Genomic DNA, 19,644 nt, shown 5'->3' on the forward strand with positions numbered 1-19,644 from the left:
ATAAAAAATATATTATTAAATTACAATCCAATTTTAATGATAATATATAATGTAATTAACATTTATTTTAAAAATAAAATCTATAAAAAATAATATTATATTAAAATAGATTTTTTATTATTATAATCATAAAATAATACGAAAATTAAATATGAGAGATTGTATGAAAATATTAAAAATGATTTAAAATTTATGCAAGAATCTAGTTATGAAATATAATTAAAGTTTATAAGGAGGAAAAATATTGCTTGACAAATGGGTCAATAAATCTAATAAGAAGGTAGATGCAAGAAAGGAGAAGGCCCATCTGGTTTAGAAGATTGGGCTTGGAAATGCTTTGATGGGCCACTCCTAGAAAGTCCACCAACGAACTCCATTGTCGCTCGAAAGAATCAAAAGCAGAACCAGAACCAGAAGCAAAAGCAGCTTCCATTTCGTTTCTCCGGCTGATCCGATCATCATCGCCAATCCAATTCAACTTCTCAGTTTCTGTAGCAATGGAACAACCGCACTCTCATCAAACCATTTTATCGCCGGACACTTCATGCCCACCGGCGTCATCTTCTTCCTCCTCCGCCCATGACGATTCTACTGCTGCATGTGGAACTTGCCGCAAATGCGGCGGCCCTACCACTTTTGCTCCGCCGCCACCTTGGTCGTCGGAAGTTTCACCGCCTCCAAATTATCGCCCTATTAGAGCTCCGGCCATCAATCTCCCTCCGAACGAACAGTCCCGGCAAGCCATAATTCTCTCACCAGTTCCTCAATCGGAGAAGGTACTTCCCGTTGCGCCTCCTTTTCTTTTTCAAGCTCCTTCCAAAAAAATTCAATCGCCTGACGATATCCGTAGCTTTAACGATTCTGATTCCGGCAAGAAGTTCCTAGGTTTCATTGTTGCCCTATCTGAATCCATGCGTGGCCACAAAATATCTGATCCTTGCCACCAATCGGACACCGTGAATACTATTATTTCAATTCTTCACACGTTGATTGATTGGGTCGATGAAATTCCTCCCACCGAGCAAGCAGCTCGATACGGGAATGTTTCGTACCGAACTTGGCACTCTCGCTTGGTAGAAAACAGCGAGGATTTCATGCTACGGTTTCTTCCCGACGATCGGAGATCCGCCACTGTTGAATTAGTCCCCTATTTCACTGATAGCTTCGGAAATTCGACGCGTATCGATTACGGCACGGGTCACGAAACTAATTTCGCTGCCTGGTTGTATTGCTTGGTGAGGTTGGAGCTTATTAAAGAAGAAGACTATCAAGCTGTTGTGGCTAGAGTGTTTGTTAAGTACCTGGAGTTAATGAGAAAGTTGCAATTGGTTTATTGTTTGGAGCCGGCGGGATCACACGGGGTTTGGGGTCTTGACGACTACCACTTTTTACCTTTCATTTTCGGGTCCTCTCAGTTGATTGACCATAAATATATGAAACCTAAGTCCATTCACAATCCGGATATCTTGGATAACTTTTCTTCTGAGTATCTCTATCTCTCATGTATTGCTTTCGTGAAGAAAGTGAAGAAGGGTCTGTTTGCAGAGCACTCTCCTTTGCTGGATGATATCAGTGGGGTTCCCGCTTGGAAGAAGGTGAACAGTGGGTTGCTCAAAATGTATAAAGCGGAGGTGTTGGAAAAAGTTCCTATCATGCAGCATTTTCTCTTTGGCTGGCTCATCAAATGGTATGACTCCGGTGCATTCTCCTCATATTTTTACTACATTGGTTTCTGTTTTGTTTTCGAAACATTAATATAATTTACACGAATAGAACCTTCATTCCATTGCTCTGTGGTCATATCTCAGTGATACATTTTAGGGAAATTATGAATTCTTCTGAACTCTTAGTTATACATTTGGTTGGAGTTTGGAATTCATTATGAGAGCACATTGATTAGGAACAAGATACTTTTTATTGGAAATCTGTACGTACACGAGTTTATGAATTGGTAAAAACAAGTCATAATATTGAACGACTGGAGCCCCTTCCTAGGCTATGTGGATGCCTCTTGGGGTGTTTTACTTATTCCTCCTACATTCCTTTTTTTTTTTTTTTTTTTTTTTTTTTTTTTTTTTCTTTTTTCCTTTTTAATTATAGATTGGCATTTTATCTCCCAAAAAATCAGATTATTGAAGAATGAATTTTCATTAGGGCTGTTTTCAAATATAGAAAAATAAGTCAACTTATTTACAAATATAACATTGTTTATCAGTGATGGACACTTATAGACGATAGACATCTATCAGAAAATGTCACTTTTGATAGATAGTGATATTTTGTTATATTTGAAAATATTTTCAGCAATTATGACATTATTACCCGTTTCATTAAGTATTGGGATCTATTTTTATTTCAAGAATAAACTATAGGTTTGATGTCTAATATTACTTCTCCATTACCTTCATTTAGTTATACTATTAAGTATTCAACAAAATAACACATTTATGTTTACTTATGTTTTTAATCTAACAATGAACCTGTATATCTATCAAAAATTTATTTGATGAAGATAAATGGTTGAAGCATCCAGTAGCAGTTCAAAAATACGCTTGATTTCAAATAGCTCTCCATTTTGTAGAATTAAAACACGAAAGGAACCACCAAACTCCTTTCTCATTGAGAACTTGAGAAGCACAACCACGAACTGACAAGGATATGGTGACACATCAATTCCTATAAAAGTAGGACACTGACATGTTAGAGACACATTTTCTTTTTAATAGAATGTGTGTATATATGTATATTGATTATGGTTTATTAATACTTCTTTGTGGATAAAGCATGTAAATTTAACATAAAAACAAGATATACTTCACTGAAAACATACAAAGTTAAGTCAATTAATGATATTTGAAGACTTAAAAGATGCAAAAGGATTTAGTTGCTGTGACTAGAGGAAGAAGATGTTGTACTATTACTTTATGAATGATTAGTATATAAGAATTATTGTCCGTAAAAGAATCTCTATCCCCCAATTTTTCTTCAAAACTCATGTCTAAAATTAAAAAAAAAAAAGAAAAAAAAAAAGAAAAGGACAACCATTCAAACAAGTTTTATATCGTGTCAAACATGCCCAAAGCATCTTTGAATGTCCATGTTCCATGTGAACATTTTGCCTAAAACAAATTGTCTATGCTTCCTAGTTGATAATTGTGATGACAGAGACTTTGAAGTAATGAGTTCAAATTGTTGCCTTCCCCAACATTTTCTTACGTGATACTACTGATAGCAAAATGCGAGGAGGAAAGTAAATGATGGAGGACTTCAGAGTAATTTGGTACTACTGATAGCAAAGGAATGTGAATTCAGTCTGTTAGTAGATTCTTTGAAGTGAATACGACACTTATTTATCCTTTCACTAAAAAAAAATACGACACTTATTTATCCACCTAGTGAATGGAGGTGTGAGTTGGCCCATTGTGTAGTATTCTTTTGTCGGAAAGCGGAGGAAGTCCTAAATCATATTCTTTGAAGTTGTGAGTTTGTGGGCTTCTTCCAGATTTTCAGTTTTAGGCTTACTTGTAATATGATCGACGAGTTCCCTTCAATCTGCCTTTTTCTGGAGAAGGTCGGTTTTTGTGGTTTGTCAAGTCTTGAGGTTTGGAGAGGGATCCATCGTATGTTTGTTCTCGTGTTAGAGTTCATGTTTCTCTTTGGGCATCAACTTCGGAAAGCTTTTATAATTATTCTATAGGTTCTATTTTACACAATTGGAGTCATTTCCTTGAGTATGGTATGCTCTATATTCAGTTTTAGGCTTACTTGTAATATGATCGACGAGTTCCCTTCAATCTGCCTTTTTCTGGAGAAGGTCGGTTTTTGTGGTTTGTCAAGTCTTGAGGTTTGAAGAGGGATCTATCGTATGTTTGTTCTCGTGTTAGAGTTCATGTTTCTCTTTGGGCATCAACTTCGGAAAGCTTTTATAATTATTCTATAGGTTCTATTTTACACAATTGGAGTCATTTCCTTGAGTATGGTATGCTCTATTTTTTTTTGTCTGAGACACCTTCGGAACGATTTGAGCCTTATATCCTTTAACTGAAGTCAAAGTGAGTACAATTTCTTTCCATAGCTCCATCATAGGTTCTATTTTTTTGTATCCTACATATCTAGGGTCCTTTTTTTTTTGGTTATCATTGTTGACTTGGGTTAGACTTTAGAGATACGTAAACGTACCTTATCCCGTCAAGTGCATTTCTGTGTCATATGTTTATCTAAAATATATTCTAGGTCTTTTTTAACTGTAGAACATGAGTACATGGTGGGCATCTTCCCTTCCCCTTTTTTCAAAAATTACGATGCAGTTGAATGGTTAAGTCAAGTCCACAATCTATCGGAGTAATTTAATCTCTCCAGCCCTTCTTAGTTTTAGCAAAAGAGCAATGAAAGGACGATATGATCTAGATTCTCCTTCCTTTACATACGAATGCAGCAGACTAAGGGGTACAAAGTCCACCCCTCACCAACTTTCTGCAATCCCGACTTCTATGAGCAAGAGACCACAGAAACACCTTAACTTCCGTTCCTTAGGAGACTTGAAATTCCATATGGCCTAGGACTTAAAGAGTGATTCTTGACTGAAACAGATTAAAAAAAGTTGACTTGGTTGTAAAGGATACTGACGTGTTCAGCATCCAAATAATGTTATCCATGGAGCTTCCTGACCGATCAACTGGCGAGAGGCCTCTATTAAAAACTAGATCTCACCCATTATTCTCATCGTTCTAGCAATTACTGATAGTTGCATTTTTTGAAGGGACATTGTGAAAGAATTTGAAAAGTCATGTGATGGAAATGCTATTAGGAAATAATTCGGGTATTAAGGGTATAATAGAAATTACATAGAAATTGTTATGGTAATTTGTTATAAATAGAGGGAGTGGGAAATAGAAAAAGCAGGCAATATTTTGGGAAATAAATTAGGGCTTGAGTGATCACATGAATCCGTAATTGGGAAGGTCCAAGTGCCTCTAACACTTGGATTTTCTTGTAGTTTGATTATCGTCTATCTTTCAATACATATGGTTTCTATCATCATGTTCAAGGTGAAGTCCCCTATCCACTTACCAGCTTTGACCTTGGTGAAATTCAAGAAAATAACAATGTTCTCGACTATTTCAAACCTTGGTGTCCATGACACCACCTACTCCTACCTATTCCTGAGCAAACCTCTACAACAATTATAATGAGAGCATTATTTCTTTGTTGGAAGGAGCCAATTGTCGGCCCTCCAAATTGAATAGGACGAGAGGTCCATTCCCTATCTGACTGGTGGGAGCATTTTTTTTATTTAAAATGGAAACAAAACTTCTCATCGAAGAAATGAAAAGAGACTAATGCTCAAAATACAAGGAAATAACAGTAAGTAAAGGAGAAAATATATGGAAAAATGCCTTGAAAAACAAAAGTTACATAGAAAAATATAAGAGCAACAAGGAAAATGCAAAATAGCGAAGGGAGACCAAAACTTCAAAAATTATTTGAGACTTTAACACCACTTCAAAATTTCATGAGATAAAAGAACCTTCCAATCGGAAAAACTTCCAACAGAGGGCAAAACTGCAACTCAAAGGTTTTAGGGAGCAATATTTGTACTTAGAAGGAATTTATAACGATCTTATCCATCTCCTTGGTCGCCCAATGCGAGTTGTGTTTAAAGGGTTTTTGAGCTTATCTAAGCTTTTTGATACCGTAAAAACATAAGTGTTGGAAGAGAAAAAACAATGTGGGGACATCAATATTCTCTGATTATATTGTTGATGCAAAGAGAGAAAGGTTGTAATGCCTGAGTTTAGGAGGGGTATATGAATGAATCAAGATCACATTCAAATGAAAGAGAACATGAGAATATGAATGTATGGTTAAGAAAGGTTTAAAAGGATTGAAAGTTACTACCTATACCAACAAGGTGTGCATTCCTTTTCGGTGGCTCAATCATAGTAACTCCAAAGTTATGTGTGCTTAGCTTGGAACATTTCTATGTTGGGTGACCTGAAAAATTTTTTAGGAAGCATGTGAGTGAGGACAAAGTATGCTGAAATGACATGTGTTAGTTTGTGGGTAATCTTCACTTTTAGAAGCTTTTTAAGAGAAACAAGGATAACGTTGCCAGATCGCAGGGGAATGCCGGAGTCATCAAGTGTCGAATCCGGATTTCAAATCCAAGCTAGCTTATGCACGTCTCAATTAGTCTCATGGGACAACCTGCCTGACTCTACAACATTTGGGTGTCAAGGAAACTGATAATGCCCGGCTATGTATTTACTGTTTTGGCTCAGAATTAGCCTAGGAAGCCGAGACCTCCTCCTTACAAGCTCGCAAGCTAAATTCAGATCAAAATCTTCTTTGCCTCTACCTCACTCCCCTCCCCTTGCTTTATACTAATTTGGTAACAAATAACAAATTCCTCTCAAGTGGTCTCCACCTTACTCATTCTCTCTAACTACTTTTATTCCCTTCTTCTCCCTCATTTACATTTGTACCCCCCTTCCTATTCTTCTTGTTAATTCTCCTTTCATATTTTCTAAATATAGGAGGTCAGTCATTACCATCCCCCAAAATACCACCTTGTCCTCAAGGTGAAAGTTTGGAAATTGTTTGGCAATTTGTGCTCCGCCTTCCCATGTTGCATCTTCGATTGGTAGTCCTTCCCATTGAATGAGTACTTCAAAATCAGTAGTTGATAATATAGTGGTGTCGATCTTCCGAATTCCCAAGACTGCCACTGGATTGAGCTTGTGTTGCTCTCCTACTTGCCATGCTGGTGGTGCAGTGATTCTCGGCATTAGGGTGCCTGTGGCCTTTCTCAATTGCGAAACATGAAGTACTGGGTGTATGCTAATATCAGAGGGGAAGATCTAACTTGTATGCTACCAGCCCGATCCTTTGGATGATTTGGAAAGGGCCAATGAAACGTGGTGCCAACTTTGGATGTTTATGTATTAGTAGAGAGCTTTGGCGGTATGGTTTGAGCTTGATGTACACCCAATCCGAGACTTCGAAGTTCACCTCTCGTCGTTTAGAATCCGCTAATGCTTTCATTCGTTGTTGGGTTGCCTCTAGTGTTACTCTTTAATTGCTTGAGCATTTCATCTCTATTTTTCAATAACACATCCACTTCTCTTACTATTGCGTTCCCGGGCTCATAAGAGACTAGTGGGGGTACTGGTCGGCGGTATACCACTTCATAAGGTGATCTTTTGATTGTTGTATGGTATGATGTGTTGTAGTTGTACTCAGCCCATGCCAACCACTTAGACCACTATGATGGTGTTCCCATGGCTAAACAGTGGAGATATGCTTCTAATCCTCGATTGACAACTTCGGTTTGCCCATCCGTTTGAGGATGGTATGATGTGCTCCTCTTCAGCTGAGTACCCATTAGTTTGATTCCCAGAATAGGCTAGTGAATATCTTGTCTCTATCTGATACTATGCTCCGGGGAACTCCATTTAGTCGCACAATTTCTTGAAGGAATACCCTAGCTACGGTTGCCGCGCTGTATGGATGGTGGAGTGCAAGAAAATGTGCATATTTAGACAAACGATCTGCCACTACCAATATGGAATCATACCCCTCGGATTTAGGCAACCCATCTATGAAGTCCATACTGATATCCTCCCAAATTAGTTCTGGTATAGGCAGCGGATGTAGTAACCCGGCGAGTGCTAGTGATAGATACTTGGCTTGCTGACAAACCGAACAATCTCCCATGAAAGCTCTTACTCGTGCCTTCATTCCTTTCTAGAAGAATTCTTTCTTTAGCCGCTGGTACATTTTAACTACCCTATTGTGTCCTCCGATCGGGCTGTTGTGGAACTCTTGGAGCAGTAGTGGTATCGTTGGGGATTGGGGTGGCAGTATAATCCGTTGTTTGTACAACAAGAGGTCCCCCTTGAGTGAATAACCTTGTGGGTACGGCTATCCTGCTTGAATATTCTCTCGAATGCCTTGTAACTCCGGATCTTGCTCGACTTGGCTATTAAACACTGCTGGATTGAGTGAGTTGATCATACTTAACATGGTTATTTCCATTGTGGAAGGTAGTCTAGATAGGGCATCAGCGGCTGAATTCTCCAAGCCTTTCTTGTATTTGATGTCAAAATCATATCCGATCAGCTTGGCTACCCATTTCTGATACTCTTCAGCGATGATGCGTTGTTCCAGCAAGAATTTGAGGCTTTTTTGATCGGTGCGCACGGTGAACTTTCGACCCAAAAGGTAAGGCCTCCATTTTTGGACAGCCATGACTATGGCGATTAACTCCCGTTCATATGCGGCCTTGAGGCGATGCGTTGGTGGGAGTGCTCTGCTGAAATAAGCTATTGGCCGCCCCTCTTGCATCAGTATCGCCCCAACTCCTACCCCCGACGCATCCGTTTCCACTACAAACACTTGGTTGAAATCAGGGAGCTTTAGGATAGGGAGCTGTGCCATTTTTTGCTTCAAGGTGCGAAGGCCACCTGCGCTTCCTCATCCCATCAGAACCTCTCCTTCTTGAGCTGCTGTGTCAATGGGAACGCAATAGTGCCGTAGTTAGCTACGAACTTGCGGTAGTACACGGTCAGCCCCAAGAATCCCCTTAGTTGTCTTATAGAGGTCGGGGTGGGTCAGTGCACCATAGCTTCGATCTTCGACGGATCGGCCGCTACTCCTTCAGCCAATATCATGTGGCCCAAGTAATCAATCTGGTTGGCCGCAAATGTGCATTTCTTAAGGTTGGCCATAAATTGATTGTCTTCCAATGTTTGCAACACTAGGGACAAATGTCGTACATGATCACAGAGCGAGGAACTGTAGATTAGGATATCATCGAAGAAAACCAACACAAATTTCCGTAAATACGAGCGTAAGAGTTCGTTCATTACCGATTGGAATGTCAATGGAGCGTTCCTCAATCCAAACGGCATGACTAAAAACTCGTAATGGCCTTCATGGGTGCGGAATGCAGTTTTGTGAACGTCTGAGGGTGCCACTCGAATTTGATGGTAGCCTGACTTCAGATTGATCTTGGAGAAAATTTATGCTCCGGCTAATTCATTAGGAGCTCATCTATCACTGAGATGGGGAAGTTATCGGGTACCATTGCTTGGTTTAGAGCTCTGTAGTCTACACAAAATCGCCAACTTCCGTCCTTCTTTTTCACTAATAGCACAAGTCTGGAGAATGGGCTTGTGCTAGGTTGAATAATCCCGGCAGTGAGCATCTCTTCTACCAACCTCTCGATTTCATCTTTTTGGAATTAAGGGTACCGGTACGATCTGACATTCACCGGCCCTGCTCTTGGCTTCAGCTCAATATGATGATCATGGTGTCGTGTTGGGGGTAATCCTTCTACTGCTTGGAATACCGACTGGTACTTCTGCAGGACTTCCAGGATCTCAGGGGCATCCCCTTCCTCTATTCGGTGCTTTTCCTCCCCTGTCGCGGTGAGAAGAGAATTCAATTCGAGCAAAATGCCTTGGCCCTCCTCTCTGACTAGTTTCATCATAGATTTGAGGGATATTTGAGCCTTCATTAAACTTCGGTCTCCCTTTAAGTGCACCTGCCAGTCTCCGATTTGGAAATCCATCTCCGATGTGCTTCAGTCACATTCAACTCGACCCAACGTCATCAGCCATTGGACTCCTAACACCACATCGGCGCTACCCAGAGGTAAAGGGAAGAAATCATTAATAATGGTAAGGTTTGGAAGGTTTAGTATTACCTCTTTACAGATGTCGGTCATCCGGGTTGAGCTTCTTGTCCCCAACATTATACCGTAGCTCGTCGTGGGTGTTTGTGGCAATTCAAGGGTTGTTACCAGCTCCTTATCAATGAAAGTGTGGGATGCCCCACTATCTATGAGAACGACCACGTCCCTATCTCCGATCGCTCCCTTGACTTTAATTGTTCGGGGTGAGTCAATTCCAGTCGATGAATTAAGGGAGAGTTCCGCCGCTTCGCTCTCCATGGTCTCGACCACCATGGATTCCAGAGTCATTGTCGGTGTCACATCAATTTCGCCCGGCTCTTCCCCTGCATCGACCGTTACCTCATCTTCTTCCTCATCATGGTGCAGCAAAATACTCAACTCTTTCTTCTTGCAACGGTGGCCCGTGGTGTACTTCTCGTCACAGCGGTAGCATAGTCCCTTGTTCCTCAGGTTCTGCATTTCACTGTTGGACAGTCGTTTGAATGCGCCGGCAGTGAACGACCTCCTGTTTACATCCTTCAGTGTGACCGAGTTAGAAGACGTACCTCCGCTGCGGGTCGGGTTAAGAGAAATGGTTCGGGCTGTCGGATGCGTGTGATTACTCGGGTTGTGGCTGGTCTGACCCGTGGTGGCATTGAGGCCCGCTGCTGCTGCCCTAGTCCTGATTGCTTTTGATGGGCTTGGGCCACCTCCACCCCATTTCTTCCTTCGGGCCTCCTCTGTATCCTTGATGATTTGGGCCATCCTCATCTTTTCCTTGAGCCCAATTAGTTTGAACATCTGCATCTCGATTTGGATATCTTCCTTCAGTGTGTTGACGAATTTACTTTCTAGTGTTTCGTCTGAAAGATCCTTCAATAGCCCCGACAGTTGTTCGAATCGTCACCGGTATGCTCGAACGCTGCCTTCCTGCTTCAGTGTGAGGAACTGAGCTCGACGATCTTCTTCTTTAACCAGCAGAAAACGCAGCAGCAGCTGCTCTTTGAACTTCACCCAGGTATCCATCGGTGTCCTTTCTTCTTCCCATTGGTGCCATTCTAGTGCTTCCCCTTCCAAACACAATATCACTGCTTCGATCTTGTCCTTCTCCGACAAGCGATTTACCACAAAATACCTCTCGACCCTATGAAACCAGCCCAACGGGTCTTCCCCTACTTCCCCTTTGAAGATTGGGATCTCCAATTTTCTCAGTTTCATATCGAATAATGGTACTTCTCTCCTCTCTCCGATACCTTTCCTTGCCGGTTGTTTCCCTTTATCCATCACTGTTCTCTCGAATGAGCCCGACTCGCCCTCCCCTGTTGTTTCCGACTTCTTCGACCAAAGCTCCAGTGCTTGTATCATTTTCTGCTCGAGCGTTTCTCCCAGGGCTTCAATCTTGGCGGCCATAATATTTTCGGTGACTTGCTGCATTTCCACAAATCTTTGGTCCATTCGATTTTCCATCCCTACTTGTAGCAAGGTAAGTTGTTCTTCGACTGCTAACATTCTTGCCTCCATCTTCTTCACCATGCCCTTCCAAGAAGGAACTTCTCTGATACCAAATTGATAATGCCCGGTTATGTATTTACTGTTTTGGCTCAGAATTAGCCTAGGAAGCCGAGACCTCCTCCTTACAAGCTCGCATGCTAAATTCAGATCAAAATCTTCTCTACCTCTACCTCACTCCCCTCCCTTTGGTTTGTACTAATTTGGTAACAAATAACAAATTCCTCACAAGTGGTCCCCACCTTACTCATTCGCTCTAACTACTTTTATTCCCTTCTTCTCCCTCATTTACATTTGTACCCCCTCCTATTTTTCTTGTTAATTCTCCTTTCATATTTTCCAAATATAGGAGGTCTATCAGAAACTCGTAGGATAATAAGTCTTAGGTAGGTGGCTACTAGCGATGTTGAGGCGACCCTAGGCGAGAGGCGAGGCGACCTAGGGTCTTCTCGCCTTTGTGTAAGTCACACCTAACTGCACTCCTGACAAAGGCGCACACCCGATTAATATATAATTTCTTTTCTTTTTTTTCTTTCCTTTTTTTTTGGTTGAAAAGAAAATACTCAAGAGACGCGAAATCTAACCCTTGAACTCATGAAAGGGCCAATGAAATGCCATGCAAAGATTGTCAATTTTATTTTCAATCTCATCTTAGACAGGCGGTGGTTTTGCATGCTTTTCAATTAAATTATTCATCTTCTTCGTTCGACTCCAAATTTTACAGCCATTGTTCTTCCTTGACTTCTTCTTCAATTCTTCTTCTTCTCATGTTCTTCTCACATGATCGGGAGCTTCTGAATTTTTTTTCTTCAGTAGACTTTGTCTTCTTCATTTGACTGCATATTCGGTTGATTTGTTTTAGTCTTTCTTCTTCGACTTCTTGCTGAGTTGTTGGTTCTTCCATGAGGTGGGGTTTTAATGAAATGTTTAACTTTTATAATCATTTTTTAGAAGTTCTTTAATTATTCTTCAATTTAAATCATTAAAATACAAAATAATGATTAGATGATTATTATTTATTTTCTTTTGTATAATAAATCTGAAACAGTTCATATTTTTATATTTCTATTTCTTTTCGTCAGTGGAGTTCAGTTTATATATATTATATATTTTTATTGTTTTCTATTTCTTTTATCTTTGAAACCACTTGGATGATTCTGATTTCATTTTTTGGTTAGATTTTTTCACATACTATTATTAGGGAGATTTTCAAAAATAAATAAAAAAAAAAGAAGGAAAATTATTTACACAAAATAACAAAGTTTTAATCTCAGTGATAGAAACCGATAGAAGTCTATTACAGATAGATGCTGATAGAAGAGTACTAGTATTTTTTTTTTTTTTACTATTTCTATAAATAATTTGATATTTTTTCTATCTGTGAAATTTTTTTTTTTTGTTAATTAATTATATTATATATTCAAATTTATTGAGGTGAGGTGTGATACTTTGATGTTTTAATATTTAGTATTAATCTTGTAAGGCTTTGACAGTTTATACGACTATATATATGCTATCTATAAATATCTCTATATTATTTATTTATTTATTACGCCTCATTTTACTCAGGTGACACCTTTTTGTTGCCTTCACCTGAAGGCAATCAAGGGACTTATCACCTTGACGTGTACTACTTGCGTTTTGAAAATACCGTTTTATCATAGATTGAACTCATGACCTCTTAATTCTTTATCATAGTCATGCCTTCTATGTATCACTAGGTTTGGGGTGTTACAGATCTGCTATTAATTAGTTTCAGCAAAGGAACTCGTCACATGTCTTTAGTACAATGCATATAGAGTATCTGAAGTAAAACAAAATTAACAACTAAAATAAATCCGTTTAACAAGATCCGATAGTTTGAAGTACAAATCATTTTGTTTATTTTCAGTAATGACCAACGTTATGATTTCTCTGGCAGATGGCAATCTGACATTTTCTTCCTTAATTCTGACAGGGAATAAGATGTGGGCATCATTTGTGCACATTTTCAGCGGACTTCACACTACTCTGCTAACAAATTTTGTACAATCATGGAACCTGGGAAAGTATGTACTTTCTTTAACTCTCTTTTAACTTGTAGTATTGCTCTAGTGCCCTTTAAGTCTGACGAATCCTAATATGAGAATCCAACTTTCAAACTAGAATGTGAGGTAGACATGAAAATGGAAATCTTCTTACTATTTAAAATATCTACGTAACTGAAATTAATTTCTACTTTTTCTTGTAGAATGGTATTGTTTTGTGCTTAGTCTTGTTGAATTGTTGTCTGTAGTCCCTTTCTTGATAAGGCAACTATATATGTTTTAGACATGGAAGGTTTGTTTGTTTGTTTTGTTTGTTTTTTTTTTTTTTAATTTATTAAATTAAGTCTATAGACACTACTTCCATATTCAGGTTTCTTCCTTTGTTATCTACTTTTCACCCACGTTTAAAAAACAAAGTCAATTTTTGAGAACTAAAATAAGTAGTTTTCAAAAAGTTGTTTTTGTTTGTAGAATTTGGCTAAGAATTCAACCACTGTACCTAAGAAAGATGCAAATCATTGTAAGAAATGTTGATAAATAGACTTAATTTTAAAAAAAAAGAAATAAAAAAAAACTAAATGATTGCCAAATGGAACCTAAAAAGTTGGTTAAATTATATGTTTTGTTTTTTGAACTTCCAAGTTTATGCCTATCTATTATATCTTTAAAATTTTAATATTGTATTCAATAGAATCATGTCATGCATTAAAAAAACAAAAAAAAACATACCTACTTGACTGAAATTCAATTCTTTATGTGATGGATCTTTTTTTTTTAATAAAAAAGTTTGAAATTTTGAATTTTTTAGATATCTATTAGACAGGTTGATAGTTTGAGAACCTGTCAAAAGGTTTTCAGGGTTCGATGACCTATTAGTCATCAAATTAAAAGTTTATGGACCTTTTAAGATACAAACTTAAAATAAGGGATAAACCTAAAAAGTTTCAATGGACTTCCTTATGTTTTACAACATATTTAATCTGTTATTATCTGAAGTGAAGTCAAACTTTTCTCTCTAAGATGGATTTTCATTCTTCAAAATTTCTGTTCGGTAGGTATCTTGTTTTTGTTGTATATTATGGAAGTTGTGGCTCAAATTTAACATTCTCACAAATTGTGAGGGTATAATTATAAAAAATGTAACTTGACATAAATTTAAAAGAGGAATTAGACCTCCAAGAGAATAAAAGTAAGATTTGTACTCATATTCATACATGTAGAAACTTGATGATTCTCTCTTGTGCCTTGGTTTAATTTCTTCTCAAAATTTTAAGCTGACTCACCAATTATCATGTGATGTAAATCTAACCTTGCTCAATTTTAACATTTGTCAACGAGAATATAATTAAGAAAATGTTTAAAGGGTAAGGGACTCGATTAAAATTTTATAAACTTTGAGGTCTAAATTGAGCAAATGCATAAATGTTGGTAACCAAATTATGTTTTAGGTTAAAATATTATTTTGGTCCCTATATAGTTTAAAATTTTTTCAATTTTAGTCCATTTACTTTTGATAAGTTTTAAATTTAGTCTCTCAAAATTAATTTCGTTTTGTCAAAATTCACCAAATAATTATAATAATTTTCTTAGAAAGAAATATCATATGTTTTTAATATTTATAGTGAAAATGTTAATAGATAAAAGAAGTATTTTGAAAGTATAGAGACTAAAATTAGATATTTGAATATAGATCAACTAAAATTAAACAAATTTTAAGGTATATGAATTAAAATGATATATTAACCCATTGTTTAAAAGAATTCACTTGTAGGTCTACCAGTTTGTCAATGTAGGGTTTTCTCTTTCTAAAAGGATTAAGAATTATCATTTTATTTCTTTTACCTTTCAACGATATATAAGAGAAATAATAAATAAACAATCTTAGGTTAACAATACATTTTGAGTCATTAAACTTCTATGAACCTAATAATTGATCCATAAATTTTGAATTTACTTTGTACAAGATGTAGCCCCTTCACTTTCACCATGTTGAAACAATTTGATATTGATCTTTAGTACGTAATAATTTAGTCTCAAACGGAATGTCTTAAGCATGTAGGTCAATAATTAAACTATGGACTATATATATTTATTTATTTTCGAAAGACTAATATGTTTCTTAGTAAACATAGTTTAAATGATACATATGTGTCGGTGATTAAGATGTTTGTGGTTCTAATCCCTTTGCCCTTTATTATACTCAAAACACATGTTTATAAATTATAAAAACTAAGTCCGTATATAGTAAAATAGCCACTTAATTTTGATGGATTTTTTCATATTATAGACTAAAATTATTATAAAATCTAAAATATATAGACTAAATAGTTTATACTAAAATTCTTGAACTAAATTGTGATATATTCTAAGATAAAAGAGACTAAACTGTTGAAAACTATAATTTAGAGATTAAATGCTTGCAAATGAAGCCAACTTTACAATCTATCAACATTTGCTAACATGCAAACATTTTTCTGTTCCTAAGTATATTTCTCGAACATCTCATCTTCATTTCCACTTACCAAAACTTGATTTAAACAACACATATTTCTTACATTAATTTCAGTAAATAAACAAAAACGAAAACAAAAAGAATAAGAACATGGTCTAAATTATTCAAGCATTATTCTATAGATATTTTGGTATGAACTTTCTGAAATGAATTTTGTTGGTTTCTTGTATTTTAAGCAATAGTTGATCGATTGAGTTTTTATAAGTCAATATTTGATTTATTGATTGTGCTCTCCTATCAAAAAGTTGCTGAATAATTTACATCTGGCTTCAAAACAGTTATGTGCTTTTAGAAATTATCTACTAATAATTTCGTTTTTTTTTTCCTACACCTTATAAATCCCGTTTAAAGTTCATATTGAAAATTTTGACACCAATTTTTGAGTTGTATCAATTTAAACCGTAAACTAATAATTATATCCATTTACAGAATTGAATAAACATCGAGTAGAATTTATAATTTTAACAAATAAATCCCTAAGTTTTCCTAAGCGAGTTAATTTATACTCAATTAAGTTTGAAATTTTTCTATGCATAAATTATAATTGTCAATTTATTAATCTGATTTTTGAAGAAGTCTATAAAAGTGTAAGAATTAAATACATGGAAAAATTTTAAATGTAATTTTAATAAATAGTCTAAAATTGATTTCATTTATATCAATTTAGAAGTTTCACACAACTTTTTTCAAAATAAATCCAGGTGAAAGTTTAGAGTTAAAAATTAATATAATCCCAAAAGTTTAGGGGCTAAGTTGAAATAAAATTTTGATTAAAGGTTTTTTTCTTTTTCATTTTTAATGTAAAGTATTTAAGTGCTTCCTAGGCTACATGTATCTTAATACAACCCGCTCAATTATCCAACTGTAGTCCACAAGTTATCACGCCCAAGGCTTTTTTTTTAAAAAAATATATATTTCTTCACTTTTTTGCTTAATAATTGGAGTGACTTACACAAAAATGCATGTAGCTCATGATCATCAAAGTATTGGTTTATATATATATATATATAAAAGTAGAAAATTGAATGTAGCGCTCTTATTAACCAAACCAAATGTAGGGGTATTCAAAAAATCCGATTACCCAAAAAAATCGATCAATCCAACCTAACCCATGTGGTTTGAGTTGGGTTATCAACTCATTTGGATTGGGTTGAGTTCAAATAAAGAGTTGGTTCATGGGTTCACTTAAAATAACCCAAAACAACCCGAACCAACCTAAACTTATGGTTAACTTTAATTATATATATATATATATACAAGTTTTAATTTTTTTGGATAATTTATTCTCCAATAACTCCTAAGAATAGTTTATTAGCACTTTGGGAGGAAAAAAATCATTATATAAATTGTATGAACATAATTAAATCAAATTTTTTCGTATTAATATCTTACTTCTTTTTAGAATATAAATTTAAATAAATAACCCGATTAACCCGAACCAATCCAATCCGAATGTTTCATGGTTGGGTTGTGTTCATTTTTTTAATAAGAGTTATTTGGGTCGAAGAAATTAACAAACCGAACAATTGAGTTAGATCTAAAAAGTTTTTTTACCCCAACTCAACCCAACCTACGAACACCCCTAACCAAATGTTGAATAAGTTGAGGAATAATGATATTTGTATTTATATTGGGAAAGAACATAATAGAAGGGTATTTGGCATGTGAGGATTGTACTATGATCCAACATTTGTGGATGTTTAGGACAACTCCACCATATGATATTTAACTTTCAAGGGTTAGCTAATAGACAACTATTTTAAACATGTGTCCTTTAACATCCATATTCATAGGGGCTAATTACTTTTTATAAGACACACTCACTCATACATGTGAATTTACTTCAATTATTTTTTTTCTTTTGTCTTTTTTTAATTATTTATTGGTTCTTGTTTGATATATGAAGAAGGGAGGAAAATATAATGATAGTTCATCTTTGATAAAGTCTATATATTTTAAAGTTTTTTTTCTAAAAAAAATATATATGTGACATTCTAGTTAAACAAAGGTTCACCAAGAGAAATTAAACATCCAATATTAAACTTAAAAAGTGGTTTTGAAAAGGGGAAGACCTTTATGTTCAAATCTGATTTTTTTTTTTTCTTAGAACACTTTGAATCGGTAAAATTGAAATTATATGATAGTTTTTAAAAATATATGAAAATGGGGTACTTTAACAAGATATTTAGAAAAATATTGTAGTTTTCTAATCATTATATTCCTTCCCTTTTCTTCTTTTCTTTCCAATAATCTCGACTCATGACTCACTTTTTTCTCTCTTTCTTTTTTCCCTTTCTCTTTCTATCCTCTCTCAATCTTTTCTTCTTTATTCCACCATTTCTCTCCTTTATTTCTCCTTCACTTTTCATAAAATCAAGTTAATTAACTATAAAACTCAAATATTATGGATCAATCGATTTTGGATTTATTTTGTTAACTTCTAAATTATTTTTTGTAGAAGTTCTAATTTCAATTTGATTGTATGATGGAGAATGATAATCCGTTTTAAATTTCAATCGTTTTGTGGAAAAGAAAAAAAAGGAGAAAAGATTTTGGTGTCAAAATTTAAATGTTCTTAAATTAAATTAATAGGTTAATTTAGAAAATTCAAATGGAACCATTTCATTTATATATCTTTTTTTTTTTTTTTTAGAGAAAGATCACTTAGGTAAACACAATTAAAAATCATGTCAAAATCTAAAATTAATCAAATATTGTAATTAAAACAAATTTTATGGTTTTGTACAATTAGAAATAAATGCTAATATACAATGTAATAATTATTAATTACTAAATTAAATTGGTAACATTTATGAACATAAAAGCTCAAATTAGTAATATTACAATTTTACACCTCATATTTGAGTTTTGTTTCAATTTGGTCCATAAACTAGACGCTTTACATTTTTAATCACAATTAATCTAAAATAATTATGAAGTGAAATCTTAAATTCAGTTTTAAAAGTGATGAAAAATAGTGAAACTTAATTAATTATAATTTATTTAATTAATTTAAATTTATAAGCATACATTAACACTAAAGACGAAAAAAGAGTATTTAATAAAAAAAAAACAAATGTTAAAGATATAAATTTTGAAATTTAGGGACCAAATCGAAAGAAGACTCAAATGTCAAGGGTAAAAATTTTGAGACCTATGAACTTATTTATTTATTTTGATTTTAGAAGTTGTTTGGGACGCTGAGTTGAGATAAAATGTCTTGAGTTCATATGTGTAGTTTTTTGAACTTTAAATAATCTGCTTTTACGATTACTATTTTTGTTTTAAATTTTTTTTATTCAATAATTCTACCATCTTTGTTAGAATAAAATATGGATTACAAATTTTTCTTTTAACTTTTAAAGCTTTTCTTTCTTTCATTCATTCATTCTTTTTTTGGATAATGAACAACAATTAATCTGTTACATTTCTTGAAGAAATATAGTTAAATAAAATTAAAAAAACCAAAGAGAAATAAAAACTTTTGATTCTTATTTTTTTTCTCCATGAATTTCATTACCATCATCTTCTTCTTCTTCTTTTTCTTCCTATCGTTGCTTTGTATTTTTATTCCGTCATGAATTTTTTGTAATTGAATCTCCTCTATCATCTTAGTAGCCAGTGAAATTTAACCACATTTATTCAATAATTTCACTTTTAATTCCTTCAAATTTGGAGGATCATCAGAAAACAAATGTTCATTTTTCACTAATTCTTGCTAGAAAATGTTCTAGAAAAAAAAATCTTCATTTTATGAGTTTTTTTTGTTATATGTTACATACTTTTCGTCTAAATATTCTTAACACTAATTTGATATGTGAATTCAATTAAATAAAAATATATTTTACAATTTTTACGTATTAATATTGCACTTAATGTAGTCAAAATAATATTATTTATATAATCAACAACCCTACAAC

General features: G+C 34.8%; 1 protein-coding gene across 1 annotated transcript; it reads left to right on the plus strand.

The window, feature by feature from the left end:
• The first annotated feature begins 391 nt into the window (after positions 1-391).
• On the plus strand, positions 392-13,402 carry LOC120076623 (uncharacterized). The gene is made up of 2 exons (XM_039030501.2): positions 392-1,687; positions 13,143-13,402. Exons 1-2 carry the CDS (start codon positions 498-500, stop codon positions 13,147-13,149), a joined length of 1,197 nt encoding a protein of 398 aa, XP_038886429.1. The 5' UTR covers positions 392-497; the 3' UTR covers positions 13,150-13,402.
• Positions 13,403-19,644: the final 6,242 nt, after the last annotated feature.

The sequence above is a fragment of the Benincasa hispida genome, chromosome 4 (assembly GCF_027475165.1).
Source record: "Benincasa hispida cultivar pf3 chromosome 4, pf3_genome.v1.1, whole genome shotgun sequence".
Lineage (NCBI taxonomy): Eukaryota > Viridiplantae > Streptophyta > Magnoliopsida > Cucurbitales > Cucurbitaceae > Benincasa > Benincasa hispida.

Excerpts from the sequence above, each read along its gene's own strand:
- LOC120076623 (XM_039030501.2), top strand. The coding sequence starts at position 498 with ATGGAACAACCGCACTCTCATCAAACCATTTTATCGCCGGACACTTCA.